Source organism: Cibotium barometz, chromosome 24 (assembly GCF_041138505.1).
Source record: "Cibotium barometz isolate CiBa-2024 chromosome 24, ASM4113850v1, whole genome shotgun sequence".
Lineage (NCBI taxonomy): Eukaryota > Viridiplantae > Streptophyta > Polypodiopsida > Cyatheales > Cibotiaceae > Cibotium > Cibotium barometz.
The window spans coordinates 43154742-43172170 of NC_141069.1; the positions used below are offsets into that span (position 1 = coordinate 43154742).

Here is a 17429-nt window from a genome sequence, read left to right on the forward strand (position 1 = left end):
GATCTGTTTTGCCTAGACTACTCTTCTAAGTTCTTGCAAGAGTACTGAAACCAGATCATCAAATAATGTAAGGGCATTTGGATTTCCCTTCATCGAGTCTAAGGGTAGAGGCAAAACTTTGATAAGAATCCGGTAATACATTGAGAACTGTGGGCACCAATGTACTATCAAGATATATCTCATCCACACTAGCAAGCTACTCCTTAAAATCTTTGATCTTGATCAAGAATCTGTCCATTGAGTCTCCCTCATTCATGTGCTCAGACTCCAACTGTTTGCGCAGATATGCAACACGTACTTCATTGCGCACCTGGTATAATGCAGCAAGTGCATCCCATGCCTGTTTTGAAGTCTTACATGACCGAATATGAGGAATAATGCTTCACTTCACATTAAGCTAACTCTGATACCAATTGTTGGAATTAGAGTTAGGGTTGCAAAAATGCACACACACACACAAGATAGAGAGCTTGAGAGCACACAAACTCACTAAATTAGAATTAACAAATGTGTGCCAGATACAAAAGATAAGTAAACACCCCAAAATGAGTAGATAAGAGGATGTACATACGCACAGGGAAAAAACCCTCCTAGTGAGGGAAAAAGTGCCCCGACGGTCCTAAATGTGTTCACACACATCACTACCATATAATGCTACATGGATGGGCTACTGAACCTACCACATGCTGGACTGGAAGGGGCAGCAGGCACAAGTACAACGCTTTGGGAGCAGGAGCAATGAGTATGGCGATGCCATCTCCTCACCACACATATGCTTCATGATTGTAATGCTACACTTTGGAAGCAAGTTTAAGAGTCCAACACACAAGTACAAACCTTAAAAGAACACTTGATAGTAGCAGAGGCCACACATCTAGATGTGATCACATGAAGAGTTTAAAGGCCACCGAGGAGCAAGACGCCAGGTACAAAGCACTGGAAAACAATAATTTGGTTCTCAGCCAAACTATTATCCAAAGAATTAAAGAGAATACGGATCTTAAGGCAAAGTTGGAGCAGGCTAAAGAGCAACTTCAGAAGGAAGTTACCCACAACCACGAGCTAACAGCCATTCATGCCCAGCAGGTACAAGAGCTCCAGCATACGTCCCTGAGGGCCAAAGAAGAGCTATAAACCCAGATCTAGCAGTTATCCTTAAGTCTGAAGGAAGCAGAAAGCAGAGCTACTCACTTGCAACAACAAGAAAGGAAACAGACAAACAAGGCACATGAAGAAAAGGTGAGAGTCCTTACTGATACCATTAGCGCCATGAAGAAAAGGTGAGAGTCCTTAATGATACCATTAGCGCCAATCAAGTTGAGATGCAGAGAATGGTGATAGCACACCAAGAGGCAATGGCACAAGTCACCCAGCAGTTACAAGACAGTCAAAGACTGGCTGCCGAAAGACTTCAGAGAATCACAAAAGCTCAGGGAAAGAGAGGCTACCACAACGTGCCCAGGAGGAAACAAGGCGCTTCAAGGAGTTGGATGCTTCATGGATGGTCCGAGAAACAGCCATATCAAACCTCCTCAGCACCAATGACTCCCGTCTACAAGAATTGGAATGCGAACTGGCCATATAGGATCGCAGTCAAAGATAAGAGCCTACAGATGAAATGCACCTACTCCTTGAGCGAGCCTCAGAGATAGGTCAGTTGCTAGTAACTCCTCAGGCCCCTCCGCAAACTCTTACTCTTTTTTTGTCTAAACTAACCCTCTCATTGCTTCAATATGATATAAATATATTTGAAGACCTAAGCCTAGGTGAACTAACCCCATTAAGTAAAATACTGAGCGTGATGCTGATCCCACTATCATTATGGAAATTTTACGAGGGGATATAGTATTAACTTTTATCCACCATTACACCCTATTGTGTTAAACCTTTGTAGTTGGTGTCGTGTACTCCAAAACTCTGAAATCTTGGACAACAGTGTCGAAAAATTAGACCTGTTTGTTCCAGATGATATTCCCAAAACACCGGCCAACTACGAGGTGGTAGCACAAAGTTATCAATGGATTATAAGCCATGGGTGGCTAGAAGTCTACAATACAAACTAGCACTTCAACTTCTGTGAGTCTTCTTTATATCACCCTTTTGGTATTCTAAAACTATACTATAATATCTACAAACATTTAGAATCCATGTTAACCAGTGTCCTTTACACTTTTGATAGCACCCATATTGAATATCCTAACATAAGTCATGAGGATATCACTGAACTTTTAATGACACCCATATTGAATATCCTAACATAAGTCCTGAGGATATCACTGAACTTCAAGATTTTATGAAATCCTACAAACCTAGCCACCCATCCCCCAGCTCAGGCCATGGTCAAGAAGAGACACCAACTTCATCTTCCATCTCCACTTACCCAGTATATTCTAATGTCGCTAGTAAACTACTTAATCTATATCCTAATGCATCGCCTATTAACAAGTCTCAAGCCGACTGCATTTTTTCTACTCTCACTCCTCAACATATAGATTTTCCCACTAACCCTCTCGCCCCCATGGAGATACCCGCACTTGACCCCTCTCCCCCACGACAAACTCAGGAGGTACGCCATACTCTCCCCCAAGACAATATTGAAGCTTTTACTAATGATACTATTTTGGAGTCATTGTGTCTGGTGTAGAGTATGAAGGCTTCGGCAATCCACTACTAGAGCCAAAGCTAATGTTCAAGGTGTTAATGCAAATAACACCATTTGAGCCAACTCGAAGGATTCTACCCGAGGCCTAATCCGATGTCATGCCAACAAAACAACATTATGTACCATACCCTCTACGAGCACCTCGCCCAGATTTAGAAGAACTACTACCTTTGGCTGGAGAGGGTACATTGTGGTCTAACATGGCACGACAAACCAAATTAGCCAATCCACAATTGCCGACCTGCTGGAAATCTGAGTAGTTACATTTATGATCAGTTATTGCTTCCGCAAGTGGAGGAAAGCTCACCCAGTCCACACCCAGTCCACACTCGCCGAGGGGGCTATGCAACAATCATTACAGATGCTGCACACCCCAAGTTAGAGGATTTTGGAATATAGCCAGACTGGAGAAAGGAATTCCTAACAATTTCAGAATACAGCCATGTCTATATGTGTGCGCCACCAACTCAACGAGTTGACCCCTTGTACATGCCACTAAAGAGAAGATGGACTCCGCGCTGGAGTTTCAAGAGGCCAAGCAGTGCGACTGCATGTCTGTTGTAACTTCCCAATCTTCATGCCAACAACATTTACAGACATAAGGGAGCAAAAAAAACAGATGCTAACCTGGATACAGACATGGCGCTGTATCTCGGACTCAACAATAGTGGCCAGTGTTAGACTTTTAAAACTGCTCGCGGCCTTGATTGATCAACCCAAAGAACCATATGATGGATATAAAGCTAAATAACTGCAATTGGACATGAATCAAGGTTCATCTGACAGGGGCATAATGCTATACTATCATTGCGTGCGATGTCTTCTTGCCTACATACATGTCACATTCGAGAACATGGTGGACACAGGGTTTTGACGATCACACTCAGCATTTAGAAGAACCCTTAAAAATCTTCAATCATGCCAAAACTTTTACCGTCATAAGTTCGGTGACCAAGTCTTTCGACCTCGGTAACAGGTTCTGAGGACATAACCTACATCAAGTAGGGGGGGATGTCAATCCCATTTTGGATTAACAAGTATGCTCCTCCAATTGAGGACATTAATAAGTGTCATGAAAAGACACTATAAAAGTTGTATATTATGAGATATTGGCCACCCAAGGCCTTAATTAAGTAAGTTTTGGGCACCCAAGTGTGAATAAGGGCCAAATGTATATAAGGCATTTTCTCATAATGAAAAGACACAATCCCCCTTTGTGCTGTTGAGAGCTCTTCTTTGTGTCTTGACATATATTGATAGAGAGCATTCTAGCATTTGTGCCTCTTCTATGCTTGTATGTTTTATGCTTGTGTGGGTGAGTGGAGAGAGAGTGATTGCCTTATGCGATGGTGCGAGCGACTCTACACTGACAGCGTGGAGGTGGAGCTTGGAGGTTTGGAGCTAAACAAGTGAGCTTGGAGGCCTCAAGGGACTCAAGTTCATGACAATGATGGTGATATCAATGAAAGAAGTCCACTCCACAAATGGTGTCGAGCAAGATGAATCCCTTACTTTTAAGGTTGCAGAGGCTCTGCAAGAGAGTGTTGAGGAGATCTGGACCTATGCACGCAACAATACACCAATTTGATACGGAAGATACACACAAAGACCTAGAAACAATGTATTGGTTACAAGTGTTTGCGGTATTATAGTATTCTGCCTAAGGTATATTAGTGTCGCTAACACTTCAATCCAAGAATAATGAGACCTATTTCTCATTCATTGATGCACGAGAAATTTTTATGTAATATGTATGTTTTTCCTCTCTGTAACCCCATTTTATTGCGGGGTATACCTACTTGTAAAGTGCGGGGTGCACTTGTAAATTCTGTGTGAGAGAGAGAATATAGCTATGTGAGAGGGAGAAGCACCCTACGCGGGATTTCAAACTACATGCAAGCAACTAAAGCCCATGAGAGAGAGAGAGAGAGAGAGAGAGAGAGAGAGAGGGGGGGGGGGAGATAATATCTATCTGAGAGAGCTCCATGCGCATAGATTGCTAAAAAATAAGCTCTACGTAAGCACCTGCACACAAAATACTAAGCCCATGAGAGAGAGAGAGAGAGAGAGAGAGAGAGAGAGAGAGAGAGAGAGAGAGAGAGAGTTACCTTGTGTGTGGGGGGGGGAGAGAATGAAAGAGCTATGGCGGCAAAAGGCTATGGGAGTTGCATGCAGCAAGAAATGTATCAGAGAGAGATGGCTGTTGTGTGTGTGTGTGTGTGAGAACGATTTGAATTAGTCTTTTAGAATTGCAACATGGCCCCCAATTTAAATTTTAAACTCCATCTCTATATAAAAAAGTCCTTTCTTCTCCCCCTTCTTATCATTTTTGCACATGGAATCAAGAAAAGTGAAACAAAGTTCTTGCTATTAGCTAGTAGATGCCTAAAAAAATCGCCATGTGGTAGTAAGAAAGATAAGAAGTAAGAAGCATGTAAGTGATCTTATCATATCACTTTACTTGTATTTCACTCACTCTCATAAATCTACTTTGAGTGTTGTGCTTATCTGTATCTCTCCTTACTTGCTGCATCTGTGTGTGCATATGTGTGTGTTGCTCATATCATTGATTCGTTTTTTCGTTTGAAGGGATGCGTCATAACTGAAATGGTGAACTGAAGAAAAGAAGAAGACTGAACTGGAATGACGAACTGAAGATGAAGAGGAAAAAGGGAAGACTAAGTGAATAGATAAAGAAACAATCCACGGGTTCTTTGATAAGGAATAGCGTTTCAATCCAATCCGAAGGGTGAAGGTGCAAGAATTGAGATGATCGTATCTTCTCGTCTCAAAGGAAGACTTGGGCTCCAATGAGTTGGGTTTATCATCGCCAAGATTCCTAGTTTCACTCCCGCTATTGTAGTGGCATACACCCATTCTTAGGTTTAAAGTGCCTACAAGAGCTGTAGCATACCATATACCCCGATTAGATTTGAGTCAATGTCCTTCGAACACATCCCAGTTCGAGCAAACCTCGAACTTGGACATGGATTGGGTTGTATTCCATTTGACCCGTGATGGGATGTCGAATGTCCATGACATCATCGAGGGTTGACAGCTCTGGACCAAGATCCTATCCAGGGATAGGCCTTTTGAACCAGTCGCTACCTTTGTCTCCACTCTAGTAATTGGTATCAGAGCAGGTTTTGTTGGTTCTCACCTCCATTGTTGGCTCTCCTCATCACCTCCTCGAGTTGCTCTCTTCTGATTATCTCAGATTGAGCTATATACCATGTAAAGTGTTGTTAACTTTGTCAACATGAATTTTTGTGACTTTCCTGCCATTTTCTAGCATGTTTTAGGACCCGTTCTCATGCAATAAGGTTTCCATGTGAAAGTGTATGTTCGAACTATCTTTGTTCAATTTTAGGTCTAGGGTGTGGGAATAAAAAATTCGGTGAAAAACCGTCTCTGGGAAAATTGGAAGTAATGCTTACTAATTTTAGGTATTATAATTTCAAATTTAAGAATGCACGTACTTTTCAAATTAAAGAGGTGGAAAATACACTAACATGATGCATGAATTGGGCCCATAGCAGAACAAACACGAATTGAGCCAGGGCCGATGGATGCTGGACACGTGCGAACAGAACTTGTGTGATCTTGGGATAACGGCTCCTTGACTCGACAACAAAAGGAAAGGACGGTACAACTCAGAAGAAAGTTCAAGAAACGAGGCTTTCCTCGCAGTTTCTGCTGGTTTGAATCAAAAGCTCCTCCGTGTGGGCTTCTTCTTGTGCAGGCCGGATTCACAGTTGCGCGGGTCTTGTGTTGGAGTTCTAAGAGTTTGAGAGAGAGAGTGAGAGAAGGGCTGAGAGAGAAAATTAGCTGTCTGTAAGAGAGGAATTTGAGTGTATATATATATATATACATAGACAGAAAGAGCGAGAGAGAGAGAGAGAGAGAGAGAGAGAGAGTCTTTTCTTTACGCTGTGCCTTCGGCTTCTTGTTTTCTTGCCCTCCTCCCTCTTACCGCTTCTGTTGTGGACAATCCAGGACTTTCATTATACATATCGATCGCCAGTTGGCGATTTTCACTGTCCCCCCTCCATGTTTTTGCAGAGCGGGAGAAATTCTGATCGCTTGATATAAACCCTAATTTACCCTGTCGGCGTGTCTACATTTCTCATTTTGGGCGATTTGAATCAATGCGATACGTAAGGCAGAAACCCTAGTTTTCCTACCATCAAAGAAACCCGTTGGTTTTCAAGCCGGAGAAAGCCCTAATTAGGAAATTAACCCTAATCACCCAATTCTACTAGCAGGAAAAAGAAGCCCCGATTTCTGTTCTCACCGGGGTTCATCATCAAAGCGGGCGACAATTCTAGAAGCAGAAACAAATCCTTGGAGCAGAGGCAGGAATTCTCCGATCGACTTGACACGTTTCTTTCAGCACTAGGAAATAGACACCCTTATCTCAATTTCCACAAGAAACCCAAATCATAGCAGTGAGACGAGCAACCCTAATCTCATTTCAGCAAGAGGAATCTCATCAGGTGAAACCCTAATTTTAGCAGGGGACCATAATCAGGGGAGGCCAGACACGCCGTTTACATCCATGCCCACTTCGCCGGATGTGTTTCCTCTGCGACGTCCGGCCAAGGTGCCCGAGCTCCCCCTTTTCGCCAAGGATCTTCCTGAAGACCTGGAAATGCTACGGATGCAGGTTTCCTTCAAGGGAGACCCCGATCACTATCGCCTACTGGGGTGGTCCTCTGTGCCGCTAAGGTTATTCAAAATTATAGTGCTTCTGGTGGGCATTGTGATGGTCCTCAGCGCAACGCTAATCTATGGCTCCGGGGTTCTTCTGGAAAGGGCCAACTACCTTGGCCGCCAGTGCTTTAATGTGAAACCAGCAGAAGGGACAAAAGCTGCTCAAAACAGGTTCAAATTTGCCATGGTCACATGCCAAGATGGTGGGAAAGGTATCCCTGGCCGGTCTTTTGAAGGCCTGGCTGATTTGGTGAACCCCAACAAGCTTAGCTATGCCAAGCGACATGGCTACCAGTTTATTGATGCCAGTGGCCTCCTGAACCAGCACAGGCCCCCTAGCTGGAGCAAAATCGTGGCCGTACGCACGCAGCTGCTGCATTACGACTGGGTCTTTTGGAACGATGCGGTAAGCTGTAGTGCCAAGTTATCAAAACCCCCATCAATTCAAGCATTCTGGTTGTATTTTTACTGAGAATGATAGCGTTTTTTAATATCTTGAAGAGAAGAATATCATGTGGAAACCTTATTTATATGTCATATGGGCATTTTAGTAAAGTATGCCAAGTTGACAGCATCTTAGCCACATATCTGTTGGACAATCGGTATCTAGGTAAGTATACCATGTTGGGAGCATCTTAGTTACATATCTGGTAGACACTCCTAAAGTATGTCTTGAGCATCATATGGTCCATCCATGTATGATCACTGGACTTGTGCCTAGTGAAGAAATTTTGGTTTTTTATCTTAGTTGGCTTGTGCCTTCTAGTTCCTATTCGTGATGGTGTGACTTATGCTAGTTGTGTGCTTTTTTGCAGGATTCGCTTGTGACCAATCCCACAATTGCTTTGGTGAGTACTTATGGCATCAGCTGCTTGAGACATCGGCTGCATGTTGCCGTCAAGACTTCTCACAAGTTCCAAATTTACTGTGGTTTTACAGGAGGACATAATTGAGTCCATAGCTGGAAATACAAATTTCGATGAGATGCCAGACTTTATTGTTACACAGGATGTTACAGGAGTAAATGCAGGTATACACACCTTCAGTGTTCAGTGCTGTGTTTTAGAGCTGGTTTTGTATCTTCTAGAAGAAGGGTTTCTATGGCTGCTTGTGACCTACTTTGTTGGGAAACTTTTTAGGGATGTTTTTCTTCCGAAATTCCTCTTGGAGCATGCAGTTTCTGGATCTCTGGTGGAATCAAACCTCGTTTATTAGGTCATTTGGTCAAAGAAAAAGTGGAGACAATGATGCTTTGAAGTTTTTGATAAGGAATATGCCGGAGGAAGAGCGGAAGCAGCATGTTCGGATTCCCGAAATGCAATGTGTTTTCAATTCTAACTTGTGGCGGCCATCATTGAAAAGTGGCCATCGATTGATGACGTTGACCAAAACCGTGTGGCAAGGTTGGCATTATTTTACTATCTTTGATCCCAACTATTTTGGGATTCTTTTTTGGTTTTTCACGCATTGATGTTCTTTTGCAGGGGTTTACTCTAAAGGTGATTTTATGGTGCATCTGGCTGGACTAAATGACAAAAAAACTTGGATAAAAAAGATACTTTGGGACATTCAGGAGGAAGAGACTATGTTTCAAAACTTGGGCCGGAGGGGGAGCACCCATGGATCGCATCAATGACACTTCATATAGAAGATGTTACTGAACTCAGTGTTTACGAAAACCAATTCTTTATTCTTTGTCATATGGCAGGATAACCTTGTATAGGCTTTTTCTCAGTCACAGACATTGGAGTTTTTGCCATCAGGTGCTTGACAGAGATCTGATGTCTTGCCATGCTGGTGTGTGCTTGAATGAAAAGTGGGAAGAGCTTAGCAGATGTTTGTATCATGTAGAACATGGCGGGTGGTCGTATTGGGTATTGGTCTCTTCAAGCATGGCAAAAAATTTTGACCAGCCACTAACAGGATTGGCAATGTCCAGTTGTGTCAACCAAACTGCCTCCCCTGTCGGGGTGTAACTTGACCTGGTAGTAGTCCCTTGTAAATCTGTTGGTTGCACATTTTTCTTGCCAACCCATGTACGATTCTTTTTTTATATAGTAAGAGTATCAGTGTCATCGGTTGTATGATGCCTTCATGTATGAGTATCCTTCCTCATCATGTACTTAGTTGTCTTTATCTTAATTTTTGCTGTACATGGTGTTTTAAAGGAAGTTTGTCAAGGAGAAAGCTTGGGTTCGAGTAGACAAGAACCAAGATTAAGCCCACCTGCATCTTTTCTTCTGCTGAAAACCTGTGGCATGCCTTCTTGGCCCTGCCTACAGCTCATAAGTTGTGCATTCAGCCTCTCAGTCGTGAGAGGTTCCCCGCACTCTTCCCTTTTGCAATATAGCCTGTATTTTAGTCCTATTCTTGCAAATCCTTGTCTCATTCTGTGCTAGACCCCATCCCTAACCCTTCTTTTATCCTCTCTTTTGACCCCCTCTTATTGGCTCTTCACTCTACAGCACTCTGTTATATCCATTGATGTCCAGTTTCTCTGGCTACCTCCTTCCCCAAACCCCCCAAAGCCCCCCAAAGCCCCCAAAGCCCCTTCCCTCCCTCTTTGTTCTGAGACTGCAGCCCCAAATCCTCAGAATTGCTCCACATAAATCCTTCTGATCCTTACTTTTTCTATTGTTTATTCTCAACCCATTTATTCATTTATTTACTCTTAATGTGCCCCAAAGGTTTTCAACCTTTCTCTAACTGTCAAGATTACTAATCAAGGTAGTGCTGATCTCGTCAGGGCCCTCCTGTTGCACTGCTTGGGTAAGGTTGTTCTGCCAGGGAGAGTCTGGCTCTTCCGACCCGGGCCTGGGCTTTGCCATGTTTTTTACAGAAATTTGTTGCATCTGTCCCATCTATCTTGGTCCCACCTTGGGCTCTTGCTGCCTCTAGGTGAAAAGGGGCAGAGGTTGGCATATCGAAGGAGACTAATGAAATCAGATGGGTCTCTCACTGAAGATGAGAATGAGATAGCCTCTCTCTTAACTTCTCATCTATCAGCCATTAGTGGAGTGACACCGCCTTTAGAGAGTGGGTACCCGAGCGATTGGATAACTTCCTGTCAAGGATAACTGCTTCAATCGATTGATCCTCTCTAACAGTCTTGAATAGGGTTCACTGAGGATGAACTAAGATATGCTGCAAGACATCTGGTCCAGATGGACTACCATAGAATTCTACTGGCACTTCTGGCAGCTGATTAAGACCGACTTATGTGCAATGATTAATGAAGCATACCAAAGAGAGGAGTTATCCTCGGAGGTCAACCGAGGGCACATTAAACTCATCCCAAAGAGAGTTCATAGGCTGACAGTAGGGGAATGGCACCCGCTCACAAAGCTGAACACCTCATTCAAGGTGTTTGCAGAGGCCATTGCTCTCAGAATAAAATTCATTTTACCCCGGGTGATAGACCCCAAACAGTGTGGAATTGACTACGCATTATCCCTCCAACCGTATATGCTCCTCAATCTTGATCTGGATAAAGCATATGACAGAGTCAGATGTGATTTCATGCCAGCTGTTTTAGAGAAGATGGGATTTGGACGAGCCTTGATTGGGATGGTTCGTGCCTTGTTGATCAATGGCAATGCAGAAATCATAATCAATGGGATGGTAGTAGGAGAGTATGCCTTGTAGAGATCAGTTCGGCAGGGATGCCCCCTTGCCTCACTCCTTTTTGCTACAGTCACAAAGCCACTGTTGGCTAATGTTTGCTACTTTTAGGAGAGAGGACTTATTAAAGGTCTTCCCGAATGTTCGCTACTTTCAGGAGAGAGGACTTATTAAAGGTCTTCCCATCCCGGAAGGAGAGCAGGGAATGACCACCCAATTCTTCGTTGATGATAACAGCTCTATTCTGGTGTATGAAGAGACTAACATTGATGCGTTCCTGTAGGTAGTGGATGAATTTTGTCAACTGTCCGGTTCGCTGAATAGCACTGCTAAAGTTGAGGCCCTGCTGTTGGACAGAGGAGATAGACAAATGTGGGACCTCAAATATGACTTTAAATGGATACCCCACGGGACTCCATTTAGGCTGCTGGGTTGCCCCATTGGCACAGACATCAGCAGCAATCAAAGGTTTGACTGGTTCCTCCCTCGACTACAAGGCAAAATGACACATTGGAGTAAAGCGTCTCTGTCTTTTGCTGGGCGTCTGGTGGTGCTCAAACATGTGTTGCTATCTTATACGACATATCTTGCCTCTTATTGTGCCCTCACTAATACGGACTAGGCCAAAATCAATAAATTTTTTGTGACTTCCTGTGGAGCAGAGCCGAGGGACAGAGTTGGCGTGCAATCCCATGGGCACAAGTTTGCTCCCCCAAGTAGAAAGGAGGCTTGGGAATCAGTAACCTCCAAGTGAACTCTAAAACTCTCACACTCAAATGGCTACAGAGGATTGAAACTCTCACTCTCAATCCCATGGGCACAAGTTTGCTCCCCCAAGTAGAAAGGAGGCTTGGGAATCAATAACCTCCAAGTGAACTCTAAAACTCTCACACTCAAATGGCTACAAAGGATTGAAACAACGTGCCCATTGGGAGTAATCACTAGATATTTTATTCAGAATGCCTTAGGCCTTCCTGGGCAATGGCCAAACCTGTCTTAGAAACATAGGATCGCTTCAAGAGGCAAGTGTACAGTCAAGCAATCAACTCTCGTGAATGGGCTGGTGGCTGGGTGACAGGAGCTCTTCACCAGTTTACAGTGGAAAGGCCAACGTCCTCTCACGAGCGACGGGGCACTGGACGAGAGCATCTGGTGGTTGGTGTGCAACATGGAAAATGGCAAGCCACAAGCATTGCGGGATATCAACTAGACCCAAAAACTCCACAAAAAGGGTGTGCAGACATGGAATGATCTTTGGGATAGCAGAACAACCCAATGGTTGGTGTGAGGGCAAAAGGACGGAAGGACTCGATATACGAGAGATTAGAGTAAAACCACACCATGAAATATGTGAGTGAATATATATAAAAAGGTGAGTGCAGATATGTACAAGAGCCCTCATATGAGAGGTGACTCTGAGCAAAAAGAAGACCAGTGCAGAAGCAGAGAAGGACGTCGGAGCTGAAGCATGGTCGATGACAAAGGCTCGCGTTGATGTGAGGCATAGCACTTCGAGGTGATAGTGGCAGCGGAAAAAAGGTAACGTCGAAGACGATGATGGTGGTGCAGTCTCTGATGACACGGGTGCTGCGTACCTGGAGCAGAGAGGGCTGCCGTCCCAAGTGGTGCAAGCTCTGGCGACACGGGTGCTGCGTACCTGAAGCAGAGACGGCTGCTGTCCCGAAGTAGCAGAGAGGGCTGCTGTCCCAAGGGCTGTGCCAAAACGCACAAGATATGGTGGATGTGAGCCCTGATGTATGAGTTGAAGAAGGCTGAGATAAACGCTGATATAAATCCTGACGTAAGCCTGATGTAAGCGCAGATGTGGCTGATGTGAGCTGCAGCAAAACGCAGGTGTCTGCTGAAGCAAAACGCTGATGTAAGCTGATGTATAAACGCTGATATATGCTCTGATGTAGGTGTTGGCATGTGCTGAGATGAAACGCAGATGTGAGCTGATGTAGGCCTGATGCAAGCGCCAGAATACAGCCTGCTGTTGGCTGATGTGAGCCCCGAAGCAGGCGGCCTGGACCAGCAAAGGAAAACACAGATGATAGCCTCTGCTTGTAGGCGGCCAGATGGTACCTGATATGGCGATGAAGTGGTACACTGCATGATGAGGTATGGGCAATGCTATTTATAGTAGAGGGGGGTGCTCGTCGGTCACCATAAAGGTGTAGGCCAGCAGCTAAGACAAAAAAGCCCAAAAAAACAAAAAATAAAAAAAACCAGAAAATAGGGCTGGAAAAGTCCTGTTTCTTCACAGTTAGAATGGGATATTATTGCCCGACGTTTTGGTCTTTCTCCTCCCGCTCTTGCTACCCTACAAGTTGCTGCAGATGCACTCCTGTTTCCTTTGCCAACTGCTTTGTGCCTAAAAGATGAAAACTGGATCGCCAATTGGGCCACCAACAAGGGGAAACCGCTTCTAGAATTGAAAGGAGCTGATCTGTACATGCCCCAGACGCACTGGTTTGGATGCCTCGCTCACCGATGGAAATCTCCGAGTTCTATTGGAACCTGGGTCCGACGTACGGTGGCAATATGGTCTGCAATGCCGTCTCTGTGAGTCAATGTCTTCCTCTAGAGGCTCCTGCATCTCAAGCTCCCTACAAGAGACAGACTCACTACCTGGGCCCTGATGTGTCCATTCTGTAACACCCATAGGGAGGATCCGTTTCACATCGTTTAGGCATGCCCAACAGCTCAAGCTCTATGTAGAGGAACAAGGAAGTGGCTAGAAAGCAGGGCACACAAGATTAGTTTACATGGAAGCACGCTTTGCTTTGGGATGTCACTTTTTTTAATCCAGCATTAGCCAGCATTTGGCCGTGGGTCAGATACACAGTCCTGCAACAGATCTGGCTGGCCCGAAATTAACTCATCTTTCGACGGTGCCCTCATATGCAACGCCTTGAATGGAAGGAACAAGTGTTTGTAGTAGAGCTAAAAGTACTCACTGGCCCTTTTAAGTTCTGAGCTATTGGACTCTGCTAAACGCTTAATCATCAGTCCCTAGCCTGTTAATAACAGGTGTTACCTCTTTTTTTTAATTAAACGATATTAATAATAAATTTATCCTTTCTTTTAAAAAAAAGGTTTTCAACCTTACAAGACCTTGTGATAACTAAAGTACACATGTCTCACTTGTATCCTTCAAAGCTGTTGCGGCACCACGATGATGATGACGGCAGCCTTCTCTCAGCAGCACAAGCTCGCTCTCTGATTTGCGCCTCCTATGCAGTCGCGTTCTTCAATGCCATCAAAACTCGGCCTGGGGCCATCTTGATGCTACTGAGTCTACTCTCTCTCTCTCTCTCTCTCTCTCTCTCTCTCTCTCTCACGGTCTCTGTGTTCACAACTCATACAGGCTACGCCTCCCTTTACACAGTCGACCACCTAGGAGGTTGTCCCCTTTCATATCCGTATGCGACCCTCCGGATACACAAATCACACAACCGCTCTCCTCACAATCAACGATTACAATCAATCAACATGGCATTTTCTCATAGGCAAAAGCACACAGCTCAGCATTCATCTCTCTGTGTGTCTCTCAAAATGGCACAACGTTATTAAGATAATCGAAGAGAACCTCTGGCCACAATGTGAGCCACTAGCCGCATTACAAATACGATAGAATCATCCCCATGGCTAATTACACAGCATCAGGGGGAATCTGGACTTATTTTGGGTCCTTTGTGAACTAATGATGTTTTAAGGAGGAAGCATTTTAGGTGGTGGACCACCAATAGGAGGGCCTACTAGTAGTCCTCTTGCAAACTATTTCACTACCTTTCAGGCCCCCATTGGCCCACTAATAAACCTCCCAATCTTATAACTAGCCTCTTTACCCTACACGTCAATTATTTCTCTACTTGTCATAAACGCTCATGGAACCTCAGGACTAAGTGCTACGGGGTCTTAAAGACCCTTGCCAGGTGGTAAAAATGGATGGCATTGATCAAAATCACGATGCCTTTTTTGGGCCGTCGGATAAAGTAAACTAGGCTACTAAGCGATCTTAGTTTACTTCCTAGTTTACTAAACGGGCATAGTTTACTTCCTAGTTTACTAAGTGGGCATAGTTTACTTCCTAGTTTACTCAACAAATCATAGTTTATTTCGTAGTTTACATCATGAAGATTTGAGTTTGGGACTTAGAAAATTTTCGAGCAAGATTGTTATGTGCAAAAGAGGATTTGAACTCGAGACCTTGGGTTACTTACCATTGGAAACATCTTACCACTACACTATACCTTCAAGTAACAAATCCGTGTGGTTTCAAGCCATTATATTCTCTGCCTTTCACCCGTAGTTTACTCGAACTAGTTTACTTGGCCTAGTTTACTTTATTCGATGGTCCAAAAAAGGTGTCGCGATTTTGATCAATGCCATCCATTGATTCCACTTGACAAGGGTCTTTAAGACCCCGTGATACTTAGTCCCGAGGCTCGTGGAGCTTTCCTTTGCACTTTGGTGGGTCCTCATTCTCGTGGGTGTTGGAGACCATTAACTAATCCAAAAACTTTTTTCCCTAAAATGCTTCTTTTTTCTCCTAAAGCATTTCCCATACCCTCTAAAGAAAAAGTCACTAATTTCAACCTGCACCCTTCACATATATTCACATATATTGTGATTGTACTTATTTTGGTTTGCCTTGCATGTAGGTTGGTTAGTGCATGGAAAACTGTACCATGGATGATCTAGTCCTCAATGAATAAATTTTCTTCCGCGTACCATGCTTTATGGTTTATTTTAGTTGAATTGTTCATTCTTAAAATAGTCTTCATCTATGAGAAAATTATCAACTTTTGGCCATGGTTTTTTGGTTGAATTACCTTAAAATAGTCTCTTCATCTATGAGACAATTATTCATTCTTAAAATAGTCTCTAGAAAATTAGAGATCAATTATTTTGGGTTTGGGTGCATGTAAGATTCTATTGGATGCACGGTTTTAGTTGGATGCTAATTAAGGCTTGTGCATGGAGTACAATATCCATAGCATCTAGGTAATATTGTAATTAAAAGATCTACTACGCACCAAATCCATGGGGGTGAAATTTAGTCATTTAGTTTTTAATGTTTTAGCTCTCCTATCTATCCTAACAATTATAGCTCTTATGTTGCTTTTGGAGAAAGTAGTGTTATTGTCTTAAGTGTTTGAATATAATAAACATTGAAATTGTAATTTTTGGATACATTATGCATGATTCTTTTATTCTTTACTTAGATTTAGGGTAATCTTGAAATTCTCACTTAAGAGAAGACAGTTCCACTGTTTGCAACTTGGGAGATTCTTTTATGAAGTTTTTTTATGCAAGGGATAGTGTGTGTTTTATGCATCCTTGGAGTTTTAAGCTCTAAGATATCAACCAGTAGTTTTTGTTGATGTCATGGTCTAATGATCATGAACATTCTCATATATGTGACACTCTACATGGTCATCCAAGAGCATCTTCATGAGGCAAATGGTAATCAATATTGTGAACCTCCATGCTTTCTTGTCTTGTAATTACAATTATAGATTGCATAAATCCATTATGCCATAGTAGCCATCATACAACTCTCACATTTACTAGTTTTGTTAATGGTTTCCATAGCACCGTGCGATGCAAGACTAGCATAGACCTTTCCATATTACTTTTAATCTCCATGAAGCTCCTCTTAGATGGATACTACATCTTGACCATAATTGATGTGGATGAATTAGGAGGTGGTTACATCAAAAGTTTTTATGTAATGATTTTGTACTTTTTTGGGCAATTCCAACCTATTAGTTTTCTTCCTTATTTTAGAAACTTTTCTTAATTAAACAAGGTTTTTTTTTGCGATACTTTTCTTTTAGGGTAAGTTTTTCCTATTAATGTGTAACCTTTTTTTCCCTTTGTCAATTTGTTCACACTTTTCATGCATTAGGAAATCTTCTCCTCCTCTAGCCTAAGAGCATTTCACATTATGCATCACCATAGGCCCCATTGATATAACAATTTCCCACTTTTATGTATGAATAGATATATGCAATGGGCATCCACTTAAGTTGGGCAATCGAGCAAAGCCCTTGTGTATTATGCAACTTTCAATAATGTGGATGGGGAGAATCAATCATTTCTTTGGTGCAAAGCTTTCTTCTTCTCTTGTGCTCTTACCTTCTTACTACTTGCTTCTGGTATGGATTCTTTTGTGATTTCTTGTAGTGTGATGGAGCGTGCATACTTGATAACTTGAGTGAGGCAGTGATTGAGCTAGAGTGGAGTGGAGAGTGGTTCAAGCTTTCTAGCTTAACCATTACCATTGGAAAGGTTACCTTAGAGGATTGAGAGTCGAGGAAGAGCTCGCACAAGAGGATTGAGAGTGGAGTAGTGAGTGAGTCAAGCTTTATAGCTTAAACATAACCATTGGAAGGGTTATCTTAGAGGATTGAGAGTTGAGGAA

The 17429-nt window shown here is 43.1% G+C and overlaps 1 protein-coding gene across 1 annotated transcript; it reads left to right on the top strand.

The window, feature by feature from the left end:
* Positions 1-6338: 6338 nt before the first annotated feature.
* On the top strand, positions 6339-14093 carry LOC147625332 (alpha-1,2-galactosyltransferase-like). Its single transcript, XM_086818653.1, has 5 exons — positions 6339-7781; positions 8191-8223; positions 8315-8405; positions 8515-8778; positions 8860-14093. Exons 1-5 carry the CDS (start codon positions 7221-7223, stop codon positions 9009-9011), a joined length of 1101 nt encoding a protein of 366 aa, XP_086674779.1. The 5' UTR covers positions 6339-7220; the 3' UTR covers positions 9012-14093.
* The last annotated feature ends 3336 nt before the right edge of the window (positions 14094-17429 follow it).